The following is an 18528-nucleotide window of genomic DNA, read 5'->3' as shown; positions in this document are numbered from 1 at the left end:
CGTTTAGAAACACGCACAAAATACAACCCTACGAACAACAACAAAAAATAGCAGCAACGCATGAATTGCGCGCACTAAGCTGCTCTGTGGTGGGCCCCCAAAATTCCCCCAGGAAAATTGAACTCCTCACCCGCATCCTTAATGAAAACTGAAAAAAACCCATGTTTTATTAAAATTGAAAACGCATACAACTAACGCCATTTCGATACGTGCAATGCATTGAAAAAAATGCCAGCCTTAATTATTTCGAAAAATTAACCATTTGAGTGAATACTCAATGTATGAGTGTGTAAGGGCTTTGTGTCGGTCTGCATTTGTCTTTTTTTGTGTTCTGTGTATTCCAGCAGATGTGCGTGCGTGTTATGTGTCTTTGTGTTACGTGTGTGCGAGTGTGTGGGATTCCTGCGGACGTTTATGCCACTTCTGAGTTTGTGTTTGTGACTAAGGCGACTTTAATTTGAATGAGTTAATGAGTATATTTGCATTTTGATGTGTTCCGGGTGCACTTGTTGGGGAGCGCGCTTTGTATATTTCTATGACTAAGCACGCGGTTGCGTACAGTTCAATCTGCCTAGTATGTCAGTGTTGTTGTATCTGTGTGAGCGTTCTGGTTGTTGCTACTGTGCCCGTGTCTGTGTCCTTGGTGACCACCTGTTTGCTTTTGTAAACTAGTTCTGCTGTTGATTGTGAGCTCATTGTGACTTGTGTTGTGTGTTGCTTCTCTTTGTGGACGTGTTTGCTCTCATGTATGCATGTTAAATCCACGGGTTCGTCCATTTAGATTAAACAATATATTATCAAATGCCGTATAATTTTTTAGTAAACTTTTTTTTGAGGGCGCGAGGTGAGATGAAGTAGAATTGGGAAAAAGTCACAAGTAAGATTACAAAGAATTAATGATTTTTTTATAAACAAAAAACTATTTAATATAAAGAATACAGGAAGCATTTTAAATTGGACAGCGAACAAAATAAAATTCTGCGTGCGTATATATATATGTGTGTGTGTATATTTATATATACACACACAATTTTATTTTGTATATATATATATATATATATATATATATATATATATATATATATAACGTATGTGTACATATGTGTATACACACCCATATATATATTTATAATTTTTATTTGAATAAACAGACCCTTCTGCACTTTGAAAATACAAAGAGGCTCAGGCATTCTGTGGTTAGGGAAAAAAGCAGAGATTTGTAGCGCCAGGAGTATGTGAAAAAACAAACTTTAGTGCCCGGAGAGGTTTTCTGGCAATGTTGGGTAGAAAAGCTATAAATCTGAAGAGAGCTCGCTTTTTTGTAGCTTTAGGGCCGGATGGAAAACATCTTTAAGTTGTTATAGTGAGGGCCAGAGGCGGGGAGGGGAGAGATCGCTCTGGGTTTAAAAGGGAACGGCCGAGGGAAGGGGGGGGGAGGTGATAAACGGCGCATTGTTTTTGCCGGGCCCCGGTTTGATTTATTCCCCTTGTATTTGCAGGCGGTTCTCCGTGCAGAGGTGTGCCCGCTGCCACCTGGGCATCTCGGCCTCGGAGATGGTGATGCGGGCCCGGGATCTGGTTTACCACCTGAACTGCTTCACGTGCAGCACGTGCAACAAGATGCTGACCACCGGGGACCACTTTGGCATGAAGGACAGCCTGGTGTACTGCCGCCTGCACTTTGAGAGCCTTATCCAGGGGGAGTACCAGGTGCACTTCAACCACGCGGACGGGGTCCCGGCCAAGGGCCTGGGAGGGGGGCCCAACGCGCTGGGGCTGCCCTACTACAATGGGGTGGGGACTGTGCAGAAGGGGCGGCCGAGGAAGAGGAAGAGCCCGGGCCCGGGGGCCGACCTGGCGGCCTATAATGCAGGTAAGGGTCCTGCCTGACTTCCGCTCTCTTGCGTTTTACGTTACGTATCCCCACGTCACACTACGTTCCGTACATCACGCCCTGTTGCGTTTACGTAGAGCACGCAGACCTGCGCATAGGGCCAATGGGGTTCCTTTATTCTGCGAGAGGGGGCGTCACTTGACCATACCTGAATAATGAGGCGCGAGCACAGAGGAAAAGATAGGGTTTGGGCTTCCTGCAGAAAAGGAGAAGATTGTTGATGTTTGTGTGTAACTAGCGCCGCATGCTGCTTCGTGGAGTTATTTGACATGGACATTATAAACACTCAAAACACTCCAGCTCTGAAATACACGATTACTGGGAATAGGCATTTAATAATTATTTATCGTGTGATATATAGCTCTGCATGCTGTTAGTTGTGTCTTGGAGCACAAAATCACACTTTCAGGGCTCCGTTTATAGCAGATAATGTAATCACAGGAAACAAGACGGCTGCAGTCTGTCCACTTTACCTTCTGGAGTGCTAGAGAACATGACCAATAAATATGTTAAATTGCAGTGCTGCAAGTCACCAATCTCCCTTAAACTCTAGAGAACATATTCAGAAGATACGTCTACTTATAACACCGCATGCTATTGTGACAGCCTTAATGCGCTATATTACACCACTACATACATTTATGTATAGCTATGCTGCCTAAATCGACTCAAAGCACTATGAATGATCACTGTAATAATGTATTCCACCTATTATGATATGTTGTGCAGCTTTGCATTCTGGGCACACTGCTTCAGTTTGCTAGACGACATGATAATCAGCTGCTGCATAAGTGGGTCTGTCCACCGCTCCAGATTACATAACGTCTGAATATGCTATAGAGTGCGTGCGTTAAATGTTATTTTGTGTACTGCTGCTTGTCTGCAACGCCGTGTGTACGTGTCAGGTGACCTAGTCGTAGCGCTAAATGGAAATAACACAGAAAACTGTAATGTGTGCATTGTTGGCATGATACGTATATCGCTGCACACTGTTACCCTGCTCTGAGAGCTAGATGTGATAATCTGTAATACTCCTACTCATAGTATTATGTGCCGCATGGCTGCCTAAAAGCACTATATTGCATGTTTTTTTTTTTAGATCTATGAGTTGTTTAGTCATTTGCATAGTTATGCAAGCTGCCTCGGGGCGCTACACTATTTGGTAACTTGATGCTAAATGCACGTGAATTAGAAACGTTTTTTTTTAAAAAAAAAAGATAAAGTGGTGAGTGCTGCTAGGGCTGCCTCTCTGCAATGAGGTATAGCCGTCCATGCTATATGCCTAATTATTGTGTCTGTGCAGCGCTGCATGCTGCCAAGAGTTCAAGACCACTTGATTAGCTGTTGCTAGATACATAGAACTGGACACAGATGTGTGTATTTATTTCCAAGCGCTGCATGCTGCCCATGCCGAATCTGGGGCTATATGATCAAAAAGTGATAGTTATATATGCATACTGAATAGCTGCGTTTGTATAGCGCTGTATGCTGCTCTTGCGCCTCGGAATACTACACTATATATTCATTTGGTGCTTGATATGTATTTACTGGACATCTACATTTATTTATAAAGTGTTGCATGCTTACGACGCTGCCTCAGAGCACTAGAGTACACGACTATATTATGCTAAATATATACTGGTAGGTATGTGCATTGGTATGGCGGTGTCTGTGCCTGCTGCCTATAGCAACAGAGCAGAAGTTAGTTAAAGCGAGATAAGTCTGCACTAGCTAGATGTGTTTATTTGTAAAGTGCTGCATACTGTCCAGACTCCTTGAAAGCACTAGGTTTTATGGTCACTGCATACATGTGTCTATTTGCCGGCATAGTGCTCCATGCTATCCTGGTTGTCTCGGAGCGCTAGATTATCACCAGGCCCTCTTGATCAGCTCTCGCTGTTTGATTACCCCACCCCCTTAAGCTGCCGCCCCTTTAAAGCGAGACATATAATAATAGTTCGAGCCGCTAATCACCCGGATCAAGAGCTGTCAACCTGCTAATTAGCGCAGCGAGGAGGAAGTTCGCATTTTTCGCTTCAGGTAGAAATGCAGCGACTGGAGGCAGAGTGCCTGGTTAAGTGGAGCACTGATAAACCGGGGTCTTTTTGTTGCAAGGTACCACTTCAGAGATCTGAGTAGCGTTTATAGTCAGCCCCCCCACCAGAGAACGCTTCTAGGAGCCCCCTGCTCTTCCAGCTGGAGTCCAGGATTCCAGGACAATGGCAGGGCGCGCAGGGTGACATCACATGGGAATGAACCATGGGTGGAGGGGGGTGAGTGCTCGGGAGTTTGCAAGTTCGTCTTTCGGTGACTGTTCGCCGCTGTGTCTGCTTCTGTGGCTTTGGGGCAGCCGGTGTTAAAACTCACATAGCACACCCCAGGTGCCGCGGCCCGGCCGGGACTGCCCCGCCGTGACCCGGTGAGGGGGGTTATTAAATCGGGGGCCACATGCTATGTGTGGCAGGGTGCTTGGGGTGTGGCGTCCCTGAGCGCTCTCTGTCTGTCTGCCTGCTAGGCCCAGAGTGGCTTGGAGCGAGAAGTGCAACCCTGGGTGTGATGATGGTGTCTGCCCTTGTGTGTATGGATCTGTGTGTGTGATGAGTGCGTGCGACCTGCAGTGTGTGTCTTTGTGAGTGCGTGTGCATGATGGGTGTGTGTTGCCTGCTTTGGTGTCTGTCCCTGTGTGTGTCTTTGGGCGTGTGTGTGGTTGTGTGTGTATATCATGAGTGAGTGCGTCTTGCACCGTTGTCTGCCCCTGTGTGTGTGATTGTGTGTGTATGATGAGTGAGTGCGGCCCGTAGTGGTGAGTGCGTGTGTGTTGTGTGCGTTGATGTTTGTGTATATGAGTGCATGAGGCCTGTATTAGTGAGTGCGTGTGTTTGTGCATGTTAGTGCTTGTGTATATGATGAGTGCGTGCGGCCTGCAGTGGGGTGTGTGTATGTGTGTTCGCGCATGCGTGGTCACGTGTATGCTTGTGTGTGAGAGAGTGCCCTCAGTTGTTTACTGTAGTTGTTCATGGTTATTTATATGTGCGTGTGGAAGTAACTGGCGTGTGTTCGTGTGTGCGCTCACTGGTTTAGATGTGGTTGTTCTTGCGTTCTGGGTTGTCAGACGGGTGTTTGTTTGCAGGGATGTTTGTAGGGACGTGTGTGGTGGTGAGCGTGTGTTTATATGCAGGTTGTGCGTGTGTTTCGAACCCCCGTCCCATGATCGTCACGTGGACACAGTGTATTTACTCGCTGGAGTCTCTGATGTGCTGGCCTCAGTAAATAACTTTCAGTCTCGAAGATCGGACGAAAGTACGAATATCAAACGTGGAAAGTTGTGGCACGTGCGTGTGTCCGGCAGTGCAAGGAACCGGTGTGCACTGCACAACTTCATGAAATAGGAACAGTAGCTGGACACAGGGCCGCGGCTGCCTCGACTGACCACAGAGTGCACACCACAGGCTTAATATGGCGTCTTAAGGTGTGTACACTTGGCATAGGTGTGAGAAAAAGACGTTCAAGGGCACACACAGGAAGAAATCCCTGAAGGCGCTTCAGTAAATCCAACTAAAAATCAACACTTTCTAGGAAACAGTGTTCTGAAAAATACAGTCGCTTTATCTAGCTCGCTCCCTAGATTAATGTGCAATTGTATCAATTCAATAGCTAGCTAAATATATATACACACACACAGACACATATGTATTTTTATGCACGCATATGTCTATATAATACCTCAGAAACACAATTTAAAAGACAACCAATACAAAATAAAAAAATTATAGTGTTGGATAAAAGTGTAGCTTTTTTTTTCACGATCTTGTGTCGCTTCCCATAAATTGCCCGCGTTCCTTGTCGCACTCTCGACTTAATCTTCAGAAAACTTATTTCTTTAGGTTGTGCTATAGATTGTGTTCCGTCTCTGCTTTCGTAATCATAGAATTTTGTGGTTCCCGTCTTTGCTTGGTTAGTAATATTGTTTGTCTAATGTTAGTGGGAGTTGTGCTTAAAACGTGTTCGAGGCGAGCCCCTGTGGAGTTTTTCTCTGAGTGCTGTTTAGTTTGTAACAAAAGTGAGTGACATTTGTGGGAGGAGCTGAGTCCGGCACCTCCATTTCTTCGGGACAGGGACTTCATGCTGACACCAGCCTCAGTCCCTGGGACATTTCACGCGCGTGCACCGGCGTCTCTCTGGACACACCGCGCTGTCTCTGGCACTCGGGCGAGTGGCAGTATTTGTGGCATTAAAGTGTGCAACATTGGAAATATTTCTGATTTAATCGAATAATTCGATCTACCCGTAGACACTAAAACGCCTGTAGACATTAGTGATATAGGTTTTGTTTGGTAAAGAAATACGAATTTGTTTTAAAGGGGTCCGATTTTTAAACGTATTTGAGGCGCCGGGGTAAAGCTTGAAAGGGGGCCCACTTACATTCCTTTCTGTCTTTCTCTTGCCACCTCCCTTCTTTTCTTCTGGCGACCTGTACATCTCTCTTTTACTATGTGGAACTCTCGCCTATTTCGACCTGCACCCCTCTCGCACTCTCTGCTATCTTTCTCTTGACTGTCTGTCTCCTACTTCCACTCTGGCTGTCTCTCCTACTCTCTCAGTGTTTCGTTTTTTTTCTTCTATTTCTATTGCTCTCCCCCTAACACCCCCTCTCTTAAATCACGTTTCCCTCAAACACCCTCTCCCCCTAACACCTCCTCTCTTAAATCACGTTTCCCTCAAACACCCTCTTTCTCCAGCCAATCGGCGCAAACCTGTCCCGTCAACATGTTGCTCCCCCCTCTCACTCCTCAGCCTCTCTAGCTCCACAGCCTCCCCCCATCTACACCCCCTCAGTCCCTCCTCGTTCCACTCGCTGCCCAGCCCTGTGCTCCTCTGCACCTGCCCCTCCCCTGCTTCCACTGCATCCGCGCATCTCTGGTTATTGCCGCGCACTGTGCGCGGTTCGTTGCGCTGGAGCGGAAGAGGGCCTCGGCGGCGGCGGATGTTTGGGGGCCCCTGCGCGCGCCCCGGCCCCGTGCTGTGGAGCAGGCTGCGGGGTGCAGTGGGCTGGAAGCCTCCTCGGCCCAGCTTTGGACGGGAATCAGGGCTGACAGGCGCGGCGGCGCTCAGAAGGAAGCCGGCACTTGAAAGGGCTCGTCTGCCCCTTCCTGCAGGAGGCCTCTGATCACGGGGCGCCCCCACTTGTTGTGGCCGAGTTTGATGGGCTGTTGTGGGCCAGGGGTCGTGGGGGCTGAACACTGAGGCACCTGTGCGGAGCCCCTCGGGCCCGGGGTACCGCGCTCTCTCACTCGGGCCTCGCTTTTCATCACATTGTCAGAGCACTGAATCCGTCCCCAGAAGAGGGCAGATGTGCGGGGCATGAAGGGGCCCCCTGAGGTGGGGGAGGGGGGTGCACTCTCCAGGCTGTGGACACAGGGGTGCCTGTGTAGAACCCCCGGGTTAGGGCATTCATTCATTCGGGTCCCCCATTATATAACACGTTCAGAGCACTGAATCCGTCCCCAGAAAAGAACAGATGGGCGGTGCACGCCGGGGCCCCCTGGGGGCGGGAATACGCGACAGGCTATGGACACGGATGTACCTGCGCCGAGACCCTCGGATGGACACAGGGGTACCTGCGTAGAGCCCCCGGGGTAGGGCGGTCATTCATTCGGGCCCCCCTTTATATAACATGTTCAGAGCACTGAATCCCTCCCCAGGAGTGGACAGATGTGCGGTGCATGCCGGGGCCCCCGAGGGCGGGAACACTCTCAAAGCTGCGAAGACAGGTGCTGAATTGAAATGTTTGCATCATCTTCTTCGAGGTAGAACAGACGCTAGAGTGACCTTTAAACCCATGTCGTGTAGAATATCTGAGCCGTGGAACCCGTGCACGTCATACCTACTGCTGTTTCACGAGACGTATTCTAGTTTCCACAGAACCGCAGCCTGCACTTTTATTTTAAACAGTCTACTATAAATCACGTGTTCAGCAACTAGGAATCTGTCCGTCCTACGCCGATATATATGTATGTGTATATATAGCTATGCAACCACAAGACCTGGGTTTAAATTCCATAATTATGCTTGATCAAACTGTGTGATCCTGGGCAAATCAGTTCATCTGCCAGAGTTTATATCCTCTAATCGACCATACTCTGGAAAGTCCCGGAATGAGTCTCACTCTGCGTCCAGGGGGCGTAACGCAGGCCCAGCGGAGCAAGGCCCCCACCCTTCAGGGGGCTCTGATTGAGCCCAAGGCCAATGGGATATGCAAGGATAGGGGCCCTTATCATAGTCTGCAGGGGGATCACTTTGCTTTACGCCACTGGCTGAGTCAAAGGAGGGCAGGACGAGGACATGCCAGTAACACGTGGCCCCTGGAGTGGATTCAGCCTCAGGGACCATGCCAGCGGTGAGTGCTGGGCCCCTCGCACCACACACCCCTTCAGATACAGGGCAGTGGTAGATCCCACTATAGAGTGGGTGCTGAGGTTAGAGCTTTTCCATGTTACTCCGGCTGCTCGTTGCCATGAACAAGCACAGGCTGCGCACACGTCAGCAGTGCTTTTAGATGTACACGTCACAGCCCTGCGGACTTCCGCGCTAAAGCCCAGAGCCCCCGGTGACGTAAAGCCAGTCCAGGCCACCCACCTGCGTGGAGGGATGGGGCATTGGGTACTCGACGAGGGGGGCTGGTTCCCTTCTTTGTCTAAGGCTTTGGGCTGGTAGCTGTCCCCTGTCAATGACAAGGCACACACATATATTTCAAAGCAGGTGTATTCCCCTAGCGCTTGTTCACGCCACAGGAAGCGTCTTGGGGCCATTCACAGAAAGATAAAGGGTGTTAATTGTTTTAGCAAACAGAATGGTACTCATTTTATCATCTTCGGAGAGAGGAAATGCTGAGTAGGCCGGCCAGACTTTTAACATTCCTATGGCATAAGGGTTGATCACAGAACCTGGAATGCATGAGTTGGTGAACTGACCCACCAAAACGCTCATGCACTTTCAAACATGCACAGTCATTCTTGCGCACACGAACATCTTCTGCTCAACATATATCATTACACATATTCATTGGCCATTGTTTTTGCACACACAACAACACTTTACAAGCATGCATTTCACAATAATTATATTATATCCGTAAGTGATGTTCCAGGATTCATAAAAATTAAGAAAAAATAATGGCTACTTGTGGATTCCAACCCTCGAGAAACTGAGTTTTGTCTGCTGTAATGTAAAAAACATGAATGCGCTTTTATTTGTTTAGGTTTTCCATCATACGGCTACTATAATTTCCGATCGCACATTGAGCACTTAGGTGTTGGTGACATTTGGTTTAGGGCGATGCTTGAAATGGAAAAATATAAGGGCAGGCTCTCTGTAGCAGAGTACCTGCTTGTTTCTGAGAAGTGCCGGTGCTCTCCAATTAAAAGTATAGAATTTCTCTTGAAAAGTGCCGGTACTCTATCTGTCAAAATAAAAAGTTTCCGGCACCCCGTACCGGACAAGACTGGCCCATTTTAAGCACTTGTTTAGGGCCACTAATGCCCTCTGGGGGCTCTCGCGAGATTTACACTAAATGAAATAACTAGGGTTTTGCTGCTGTGTGAGTGATTTGCCCCCACAATCCCCGAAAGGCTTACGGATTCATCGTACAGCATGTATGAGGGTTGACTCTGCCCCCTGGCAGCCATTCATAGCAGGTTAACAACTCATCTGAAAGGTACTGGTTAGTTTATCTTAGTATCAACATAACTCAGCCCTGAGGTGGACGCCTTCGGGCCACGAATGGCTCTATGGTTACCAGCCGCGGACTCTAGCAGACTCTGCTGTTGTTTTATGCACAACACACAGTGGAGTGTGAACAGAAGCCTCGAGTGTGTGTCCATTGACACCCCTGTCCTGCCAGGGGGTGCTGGCAGGCAGAGCAGGCTGTGGGAGTCTCCAACGCAGTGCTCTTCAAACTTTGTTATGCTGCGCCCCCTGTGTACCAAAAAAATTAAAATCCTCAGACCCCCTACGATTTTTCACAATTATTCTGTTAAATTGGCAATGTTTAAATATCTCTAAACATATTTAAACATTGCACTTCAGTTGTGTTATCCCTTATAAAAATGCAATCAAATACAGGATTGCCAAATATACTATTCTGGTCAGCCGGACCTTAGTAAAGTGTAAAAATGCACCCACAGTCGCATTATCAGAAAAGGGAAGTTGAGGGGAGGGGGGGGGCTGTGTTTGAATATTTTGAGTCCTTTACTTTTGACACCTACTCCCAGCCAGGATACAAATGACAAAATATGTTAGGGATGGCCCATTACAGAGCAGCAACTGCCACTCAGTCATTCAGTCAGAAAACTGTATTCACTTCCTTCTTGGTACATAAAGGTGCATACGGAAACTACATCACAGTTAATAAGCACTGCTTCCACTTTTTTAAACTTAAAACGAAGCACTGTTATCATCATGATGCTTTTCTTGGCCAGAATTTGGGGAATCCCTCCCCCCTCGACTCAATTAAGCCCCCCAGAGTCCCCCACCGGGGCCCGCCCCCCACCCCCCCCAGGGCCCTCTCCCGTTTGAAGACCTTTGCTCTAAAGAGTTGATGCGAGTTTGGTCTCACAGAACTGCGAAGCGCTTGCCTGGCTCACCTCAGGTTGCAACACTTGCTCCTAAGGGGGGTCTACAAATTTCCAACAACCACTCATAGAACTTACACATTATTCTAATGATCACCGGTAAACCCGGCTTTGGATTTCTGGGTAATCGTCATTTGCCTTTTCTTGGAAGCAACCGTTTTTGTCCCTCTGATGATTAACAATTCCTTCTTTTTGTGATGTCCATTTCCTGCTTCTTAGTCATCCTCACAGTTCTTTGCTTATTAATCATTACTTTCTCTCTTTGGTAACAACTTCCTGTTCCTTGGTACATCACCCCATGTTCTTGGTACTAATCACTTCCCCTTTTAAAGGTTGATGTGCAAAGGAGCTCGGTAGGCACATTGTATTCAATACCTACTCTAAGGGGCTTTGGTTCAGCCTCCTTCGTCCATTGGCCCCCCTGGCTCTGTACCCTTCACCCATTGGCTTGTGACATTGTCAGTCATATCCTAGACCAGCCCCAGTGCAAAGCCGTCTCACCTTCTTTCTATTGGCTCTTCGGTTGTATCCTTCCACCTTCACTGGCGAGCCTTCGAGGACTATTGTACACTAGAAAGGAACACTTTGTCCTCATACATTTAATTCTTTATCTCATCCATAAATTGTGAAGGCAAAGCAACTTAAAACATTTTTTTATTTACATTGCTGTTGAGAGTTATATTGCTTTTTGTGCCAGCACTTAAGTGTGAAAGTAAAACTTATGGGCTTTGCCAGTGCCACTGCCTGCTTCTTGGTATTCAATATTTACTTCTTCGTAATCTCCACTCCCGTTGTCTTTGCAATAGTTGCCACATTCTTGGAGAGAACCCCCTGTTTCTGTAGTAATAACCACTTTCGTTTTTTTCTAAGCACTACTTCTCAATCATTTTTTTGCGTATGTTCACTTCCGGTTTCTCAGTAATGGTCACTTCCTGTTTCTGATAACGACTTCCAGATTCTTTATTAACACTTCCATATTTTGAGTATTCATTTTCTCCTTCTTGGTAATCCCTACCTATTTTTTGTGAACCATCGTTTCAGGTTTGCGAATAATCACCACTTCCTGTTTGCCTAGCTAACATTTTTGATCCTGTCACTCAGTGCGGAAACCGGAAGTCGTGGAAGGGCCGCCAGCTCTTCTTTTGTGGTCCTCCTTTGGTTAGCTCATGGGCTTTGATCATCTCTAATACTTAAGGTGAGGGGGTGGGGGGGGGGAGAGTATTCATAGCTGAAACATTTTCATGGTCCATGAGTGATGTGCTGCTCTAGTCTAGGTGTTTTCCTTTGACTTCTGGGACTTGTAGTCCTGTGTTCTAATGAATCAACAAGACTTCAAGTCCCAGAATTCAAAGTAAAACCCAGGACTCGAGTAGCATATCAGCCACTGACTTGGGAAATATGGCAGGGCCCCACAAAAATGTCCAGACTCTGCTGCATTTTATAAACAATCTAAGCTGACCCTCCCCTGCCAGGTTTCAGGGGTTTCACCTCTGGTGCTTTACCTCTGTTCCTACCAGTTTTACGGCACCAGTGCTAAAACAACACTACATGTACCACAAATGGGAAGATTTGGGAATCAGACACCCAGGCCAGACTTGGGCTTTCACACGAGACAGCTTTGTCACCCTATTGGACACGTGAGAAGGGCGGAGCCTTCCAAGGTGAGCCTTATTTGCACTCCCTATTGGTTGTCACTGACATGAGTCTGAGTTAGGATTGAAGACCAAGGGAGCTCGATCTGACGAGCTAACGCCAGTGCCTAATTTGAGCCAGTGGTTTCCGGTGCTCAGCCCCAGCATTTAATTCTCAACATCGGGTCTCATGACAGGCAGCCACATGGTGGTGTTGTTTGCCCAATTTTGTGATGAACACAACAACAGTTGTTTAATAATTCTATATATATTAAAATGACTAATGCCTGCCAAACAGAGCTAGAAAGATAAGTAAGTCCAGTGGGTCGCTCACTACTTATCCTACCAGCGTGTAGCCCCAGTGCGTAGGATAAGGTATAAGTCGTTTTAATGTATAAAAAGTCTGAATTGTCATTAGTAGCACAATCGGTGATGCACGCTGCTGTGGTGGCCTGACAAGCGCAATGGCTCTTATTTCTTTACAAATGAAGTGCTGGCTAATGCTTACTCTTAGGTCGCATTGCCTTATGGTACCTGTAGGCTTACATCTTGCCCAGTATTACAGCAGGCGTACCATGAGCGTCAACTCACCAAAATGCCAGGTGTAGTGGGAGTGACCTGTGGCACGTGAGTGGAAGTCACATGCCATTTGACTGTCACTTTCACTCTCACTCATACATACATACACACACGTTCAATCATGCACACACTCACTTTCACATAAACACACTTTCACCCACAAACACGCACACAACATACATTTAAAAGCATGTTTTTCTTACCTCAGCTGCCAGATAGGGTCATATTACAGATAGTTGTACTATAATTAAAAAAATGACTGTAAACAAGGAAAGTGGCGACCCTAAATGACGTCTATGAGGCGTACAGGTCCTAGCATGGCCAATGACGTGACATGATAGGAACACGTAGAGGTCTCGACTGGCAACGGGCTGCCTTGGCTTTCCTACCAAGCAGGCTGCAGCTCGCCCCTGGAGGGAGAAACAGTAAAGTTAGGAAGGGAGGGGGTGGGGGGGGGGCACCTCCATATATATATGTGAACTCGTGTTGTGTTGTGCACTAATCTAGCCACGTCTCGCGTCTCTTTTATTTTATTTTCCTCAATCCATGCACAAGACCCATTAAGGAATTAAGAACATCGAATTATAACATTATATTTATATAGTGCTTACTACACGTGACGAGGAGTATTATTAATTTTTTTAATGTAAAACCGGACCAATCAAAACAGCGGGCACGATTCAAACTGTAACTTTTGAATCAAAAGTTACAGTTTGAATCGTGCCCGCTTTCAACAATAGTTAAATTCATTTCAGCAAAAAATATAATATACATAAATAAAAAGACAAGTTGAAAGGCATTGCAGGTGGGCGCACGAGGGCTTAGTGTTCAATTAAAAAATTTAAATATTCTACTTTCAATACCGCCGAGATGATACATATTTGATTGTACATATTTTACATTTAACGCAACAAAAGTCTTTCAGTTGAGGAACGCAAAGTATTTTGAGATATGGAAATAAGTGGAAATTTACACACTTTGAGCCGGACGTGTTTTCAAAGGGAACGAAAGTAGATTTTGTTACACTTTGTTGGCTCGTGAATTGGCTCGCAGTTGCGAAAGATATGCATCTAAACTGGTATTACTATGTAGAAAGAGGTGCACGAAATGTGCAATTCTGCACCGATAGTTAACCCCCCCCCTCCACCCCTTTAAATTGTAATCCCGTGAGTGTGAATAATAGTTCGATTTTGAAAAGAAAATTGCGATTTCATTGGATATTTTGTCTTTCAGGCGTCGTCAACCAGACATTAAAAAAAATTGAAAATATTGAGGACAAATTAAACATTCCGCAATAACATTTGCGAAAGATATCGTTTTCTCAGCCTTTAATTCGGGAATTGTAAACTATATGTTGCGTTCTACGTTTTATGAACCGACGTAAAAAGTAGGAAAATGTATTGCGTTTCAGTAAAAATGAAACTACCTGATGTTTCGTTTTTACGAATGTTTCCAGTAATAAAATGTCGTGAAACAACAGGTCGTCGAACTGTGGGATTATCACAAACAGAGCGAGAATTAAACATATCGGAGTGAGTGGAATTTTGTGAAATAGGACGGACGAGTCAGGCGCGAAAAACGGGAAATAAAAAGAAGGGATATGGTAAATAGAAACATTGGGAAAAGTAAATAAAAGGACGGTAGCGGATCGAAAGTGACAGGGAAAAACAGAGAGGGTGGGAGAAGTGCGGGGAGGACGGGGTTGGGGCAAAGGGGTGCAAGGGGGAAAATGGAGCTGTGTGTTGAACGAATTATAGAAAGGTTGGGAACTTGTCGATGGTTCGGAAAATGCGGCGAGAGAGCGCGGATTTAAATATCACAGTGAAAAAGAGAAAAGTAAAAAAATGCATCGAAAAATAACAGCAGGAGGGGGTTCTCGAGGAATAAAAAATCGAGAGCCCAGGGGCACTTGCTAATTACGTGGCTAGGCAACAAGCAGAGAAAACGGGAGAGTAAAAATAAAATGGAGAGGGGGATTGGGAACAAAAAGAAGAAAAGAGCTGAGGGGTGAGACGGACTAAAGACAGAGTAAGACTAAGAGGGGGAGAACGCGCGAGAGATGACTAAAGAGGAGAGGAAAGGGGGAAACCGAGTTAGAAACGGGGGAGGGAGTCCGAGGAGACAGAGACAGCGCAAGAGTGAATCCGCGGCTCCGAAACCAACCCCGAAAGGCGCGGCCTTTGTCTGAGGGCCTAATTAGAGCCTGAATGAGGGGGGCAGCGGGGGTGGCTAGTTGTGTGTTGGGGGGGGGGGGCTGTTGAGGGTGGGGGCAAGGTAAACATTATTGGCTCAATTTGGTCCACAATGTAGGGTTTGTTAAAATTACAAAATGCCAAAAGATATTAGCTTCTCATTGGGGAAAGGGCAGTAGTTTAAATCCAATTGGTTAATGGACGATTCCGGTAAATTATGCATGTTTGCATGGCTCTTTGGTTGCCTTCAATTGGTCTAATTGAGGGGAAAAGGAAAGACCTCCGCCTATAATGCCTAACCCTCCATTATCACACGGGAGCAGCAGATACAGGCTGCCCAATGAAACCAGGCATTACTGGGTATGATCTCATACATAAGTGCCCCAAAATGCCCGGGCCGGGTGAGGTGCCGGCGCCCCAGTAATTGCCGCAGTCCACACAGCCCGTATCCGTAGTGCTGGCGCCAGGACTTGCAATAATGCCTGCTCTGTCCCTGCGTGGTCCTCGCGCCCCCCCTAGGGGCCGCCTGTATATCGCAGGCTGCGGGAACGCGTGCCTTGCAGCAGTAAAGACGCCTCTTTCCTCGCTGCTTCGGCAGGAAGACCACAGCTGTGATAATAAAAAAACACCCTAACACTGTCTAACATGTCCCCGCTGCGCCCCCTCCCCACCCCTTGGCATTTCCCAGTCAGTCAGCTGGCTGCTTTTGGCTCACAGAAAATGTATCCCATTACCAAGGGTGTCTTTGAGTTAAATTACACTGGACAGATTTATTTTATACCACGCACCATCTCCGCTGATATAAATACCTATATATATTATATCAGCTATGCGTGTTTATAAGCCAGATATACGTAGTTTAGGGTTATACATCTACAACACACACACACACACACACACACACACATACACATATATATATAAATATATATATATACACACATATACATATTATACACACACACATTTATGTTAACATCGACGAGTATACGTGTACATATTACAATTGCATAATATATGCACTTGAAAGCCCACTTATAAATATGTGGCTATACATACATAACTATCATATTTGCATATATGTGGATATACAAATATAAGATTATATTCTATGTATATCCGAGTACAAATACACACACACATATCTATCTATCTATCTATCTATCTATTTATCTATCTATCTATCTTTTCTATATATAGACATATATAGATATGTGTGCATGTATATTTAAATATATATATATATATACACACACATACATATAAATACACACATATATATATATATATATATATATATATATATATATATATATATATATATATATATATATATATATATAATATATATATATGACACACATAAGAATGTATTAAAACATGGTCTCTCTTTGGCTCTGTAAGCGTTCGAAAATGTTAGAAAGTAATACATATATGTATAATTTTGTCCAGATTTTAATACAACTGCTTACTGAGCCCACCTCAGGGTGTAACACAAACGCTGCCCTCTATTGAGAGAGAGTAGAAATATATATATTTTTTCAATGTTCCCTTCGAAATAATCAATGTTATTAGTGCGTTTTGTGAGTGGACACCTAATGACGTGTGCACACTGGACTCACGTGCCGCGGCACTATGGGTTTGCTGATGAGTTTAAACATATACATCGGCAGCAGAGCAGCTACACATTTTTATCTGTAGTTATCTCATTTCTAGGCTCAGTCTGATCCCCTGGAGAGACCCCCCCAACAAAAAAGCACTTGTTTCAATAGATCTGGGTTATATTTAATTAAAAGATGTTCACCTTTTATTGCTCACTAGGTAGCCGAATTAATCACCCCTCTCATTTGGAATCACCATAATTGTGAACAATAGGCACTGCTGATGGCCAGTCAAGACCCTATAACCCCCTCGTGTCTTTCACCTGCACAAATGCCCTTTTAAGAGCGACACAGCTTATGCCGCCCCACCTCCTGTATGCAGATGTTAACTAACATCCGCTGCGCCTGGCTGCACCCCGAGTCGTACCCCGTACCTGTGTCTCACGGTGTGACGTCACCGGCCCACCAAAACCCGCCCCTAACCAGGAAGTGTTTTCATTTACAAAGATCTTCTTCACCACATTCAAGACCTTATAGATGCATCGCCAACTTCTGTAACTTTCTTACAGCATCCAAGGCTTGATTTCGGTCCATGTTTTTTGTTTCCTGATGTCACCCCCGCTGTGGCGTCTTCCCTGAAACGCCACGTCTCGGTGAAAAACAGGCTCTTTGTCAGACATGCGCTGCAGTCGCTGAGTTTGTGCCTGAAAAAAGTAATATTTTATGGTTACTTCTTCCTCCCTCCCTCGACCCTCCCTGACAGATTCACCAAGAGACCTCCGAGCAGGTATAGTTAATACTGCCATTGTAGAGGGACTCCCTTTCGGTTTATGGCCTCTCGGTTTTCACAGTTCCAGAAGACAGAATAAACAAATGAATGACTAACGCAGTGTTTCTTAATCGTTTGACTTCTTTGGATCCCCACCTGGTCATTACTGGTGCCCAGGAACCCCCACTGAATCATTACTGGAATATGGGGGGCCCCACTGAGTCATTACTGGAAGTGGGGGTCTCTGACCTAAGCATTTACTGCGATTTGAACTGCAAAAGAATACACAAAAACACAGAAACAAGCACTCATCATGCAACTAAACAAATGATGAGTATATATTATTTAATTCACAAACATATATATATATATTTTAAAGTCAAAATGTTAATGAGAAGGTTGGACATACTTTATTCTGTTTGATGCACGTTCACTGCTCCCACAAAGGATGTTAACGTAATTTAAGCGCATTTAATCTGTTAATATTATTGCATTTTCTAGGCCCTCGGGACCTCCTGAGCAGGCTTCGTGAACCCCCAGGGGTCCCCGGACCGCAGGTTAAGAACTAAGACACCCTTAAAGAGCTGAAATGCCCCTTTCGTTGTGGGATAAAACGCGATGGATTGTGGGTGGCGGTGCCTGGCTTGTCTGTCTATACTTCGGTAATACAGCTGCCCTCAGAATCCCCCCCGCCCCCAACCACCCCCGGATTTTTTTATCACTGGTTTCATGGAAGTCCAATTAGAAATTCTACCGAACACCTGCATTGCTACTACTACCAATAATAATGCCAACAATTAAAATAATGCTAGCCATATTTACCATAACTACATTTAAGAATGGATATAACGTTATTTACAATGTTGATTCTATTGCAACAACTACTATACAATAATGGAATCATGATACAGCAAACGACGTAGCAACAAAATAATGTCTGAGGTCAAATAGCAAGAACAATGCGCCTTAAAACGGATAAGAATAATAAATGCCATAAATAGAGGCATGATGGGAGCAAAGGAATAAATATAACTATATAGCGCCCATAATAAACTCTACTTTCTGTTGGCGCATTCATAGTTTTTGTTTCCGACACAGATCGATGTTTCCTCTGTCTTTGGGAGCTCCTCCCATTTTTTGCTGTCGTGGACAGATCTTATTGCTGCTCATGTATAGGTGCTCGTGCACACCCCCAGTCCCATCCAGTGGCACACAAGGCCCAATGTAGCTCA

At 45.6% G+C, this 18528-nt stretch overlaps 1 protein-coding gene across 1 annotated transcript in view; it reads left to right on the top strand.

Annotated features, from left to right (window-relative positions):
- Positions 1-18528, top strand: part of LHX2 (LIM homeobox 2) — a 63333-nt gene that overhangs the window by 8445 nt on the left and 36360 nt on the right. The window contains exon 3 of the mRNA XM_078640807.1: positions 1500-1873. Within this exon, the coding sequence (XP_078496933.1) occupies positions 1500-1873 (374 nt within the window). The remainder of the gene's footprint in view (positions 1-1499; positions 1874-18528) is intronic.

This window comes from Lissotriton helveticus, chromosome 5_1 (genome assembly GCF_964261635.1).
Source record: "Lissotriton helveticus chromosome 5_1, aLisHel1.1, whole genome shotgun sequence".
Classification (NCBI taxonomy): Eukaryota; Metazoa; Chordata; class Amphibia; order Caudata; family Salamandridae; genus Lissotriton; species Lissotriton helveticus.
The sequence above is the reverse complement of the archived record's forward strand: the minus strand, read 5'-3'. Positions and strand labels throughout refer to the sequence as shown.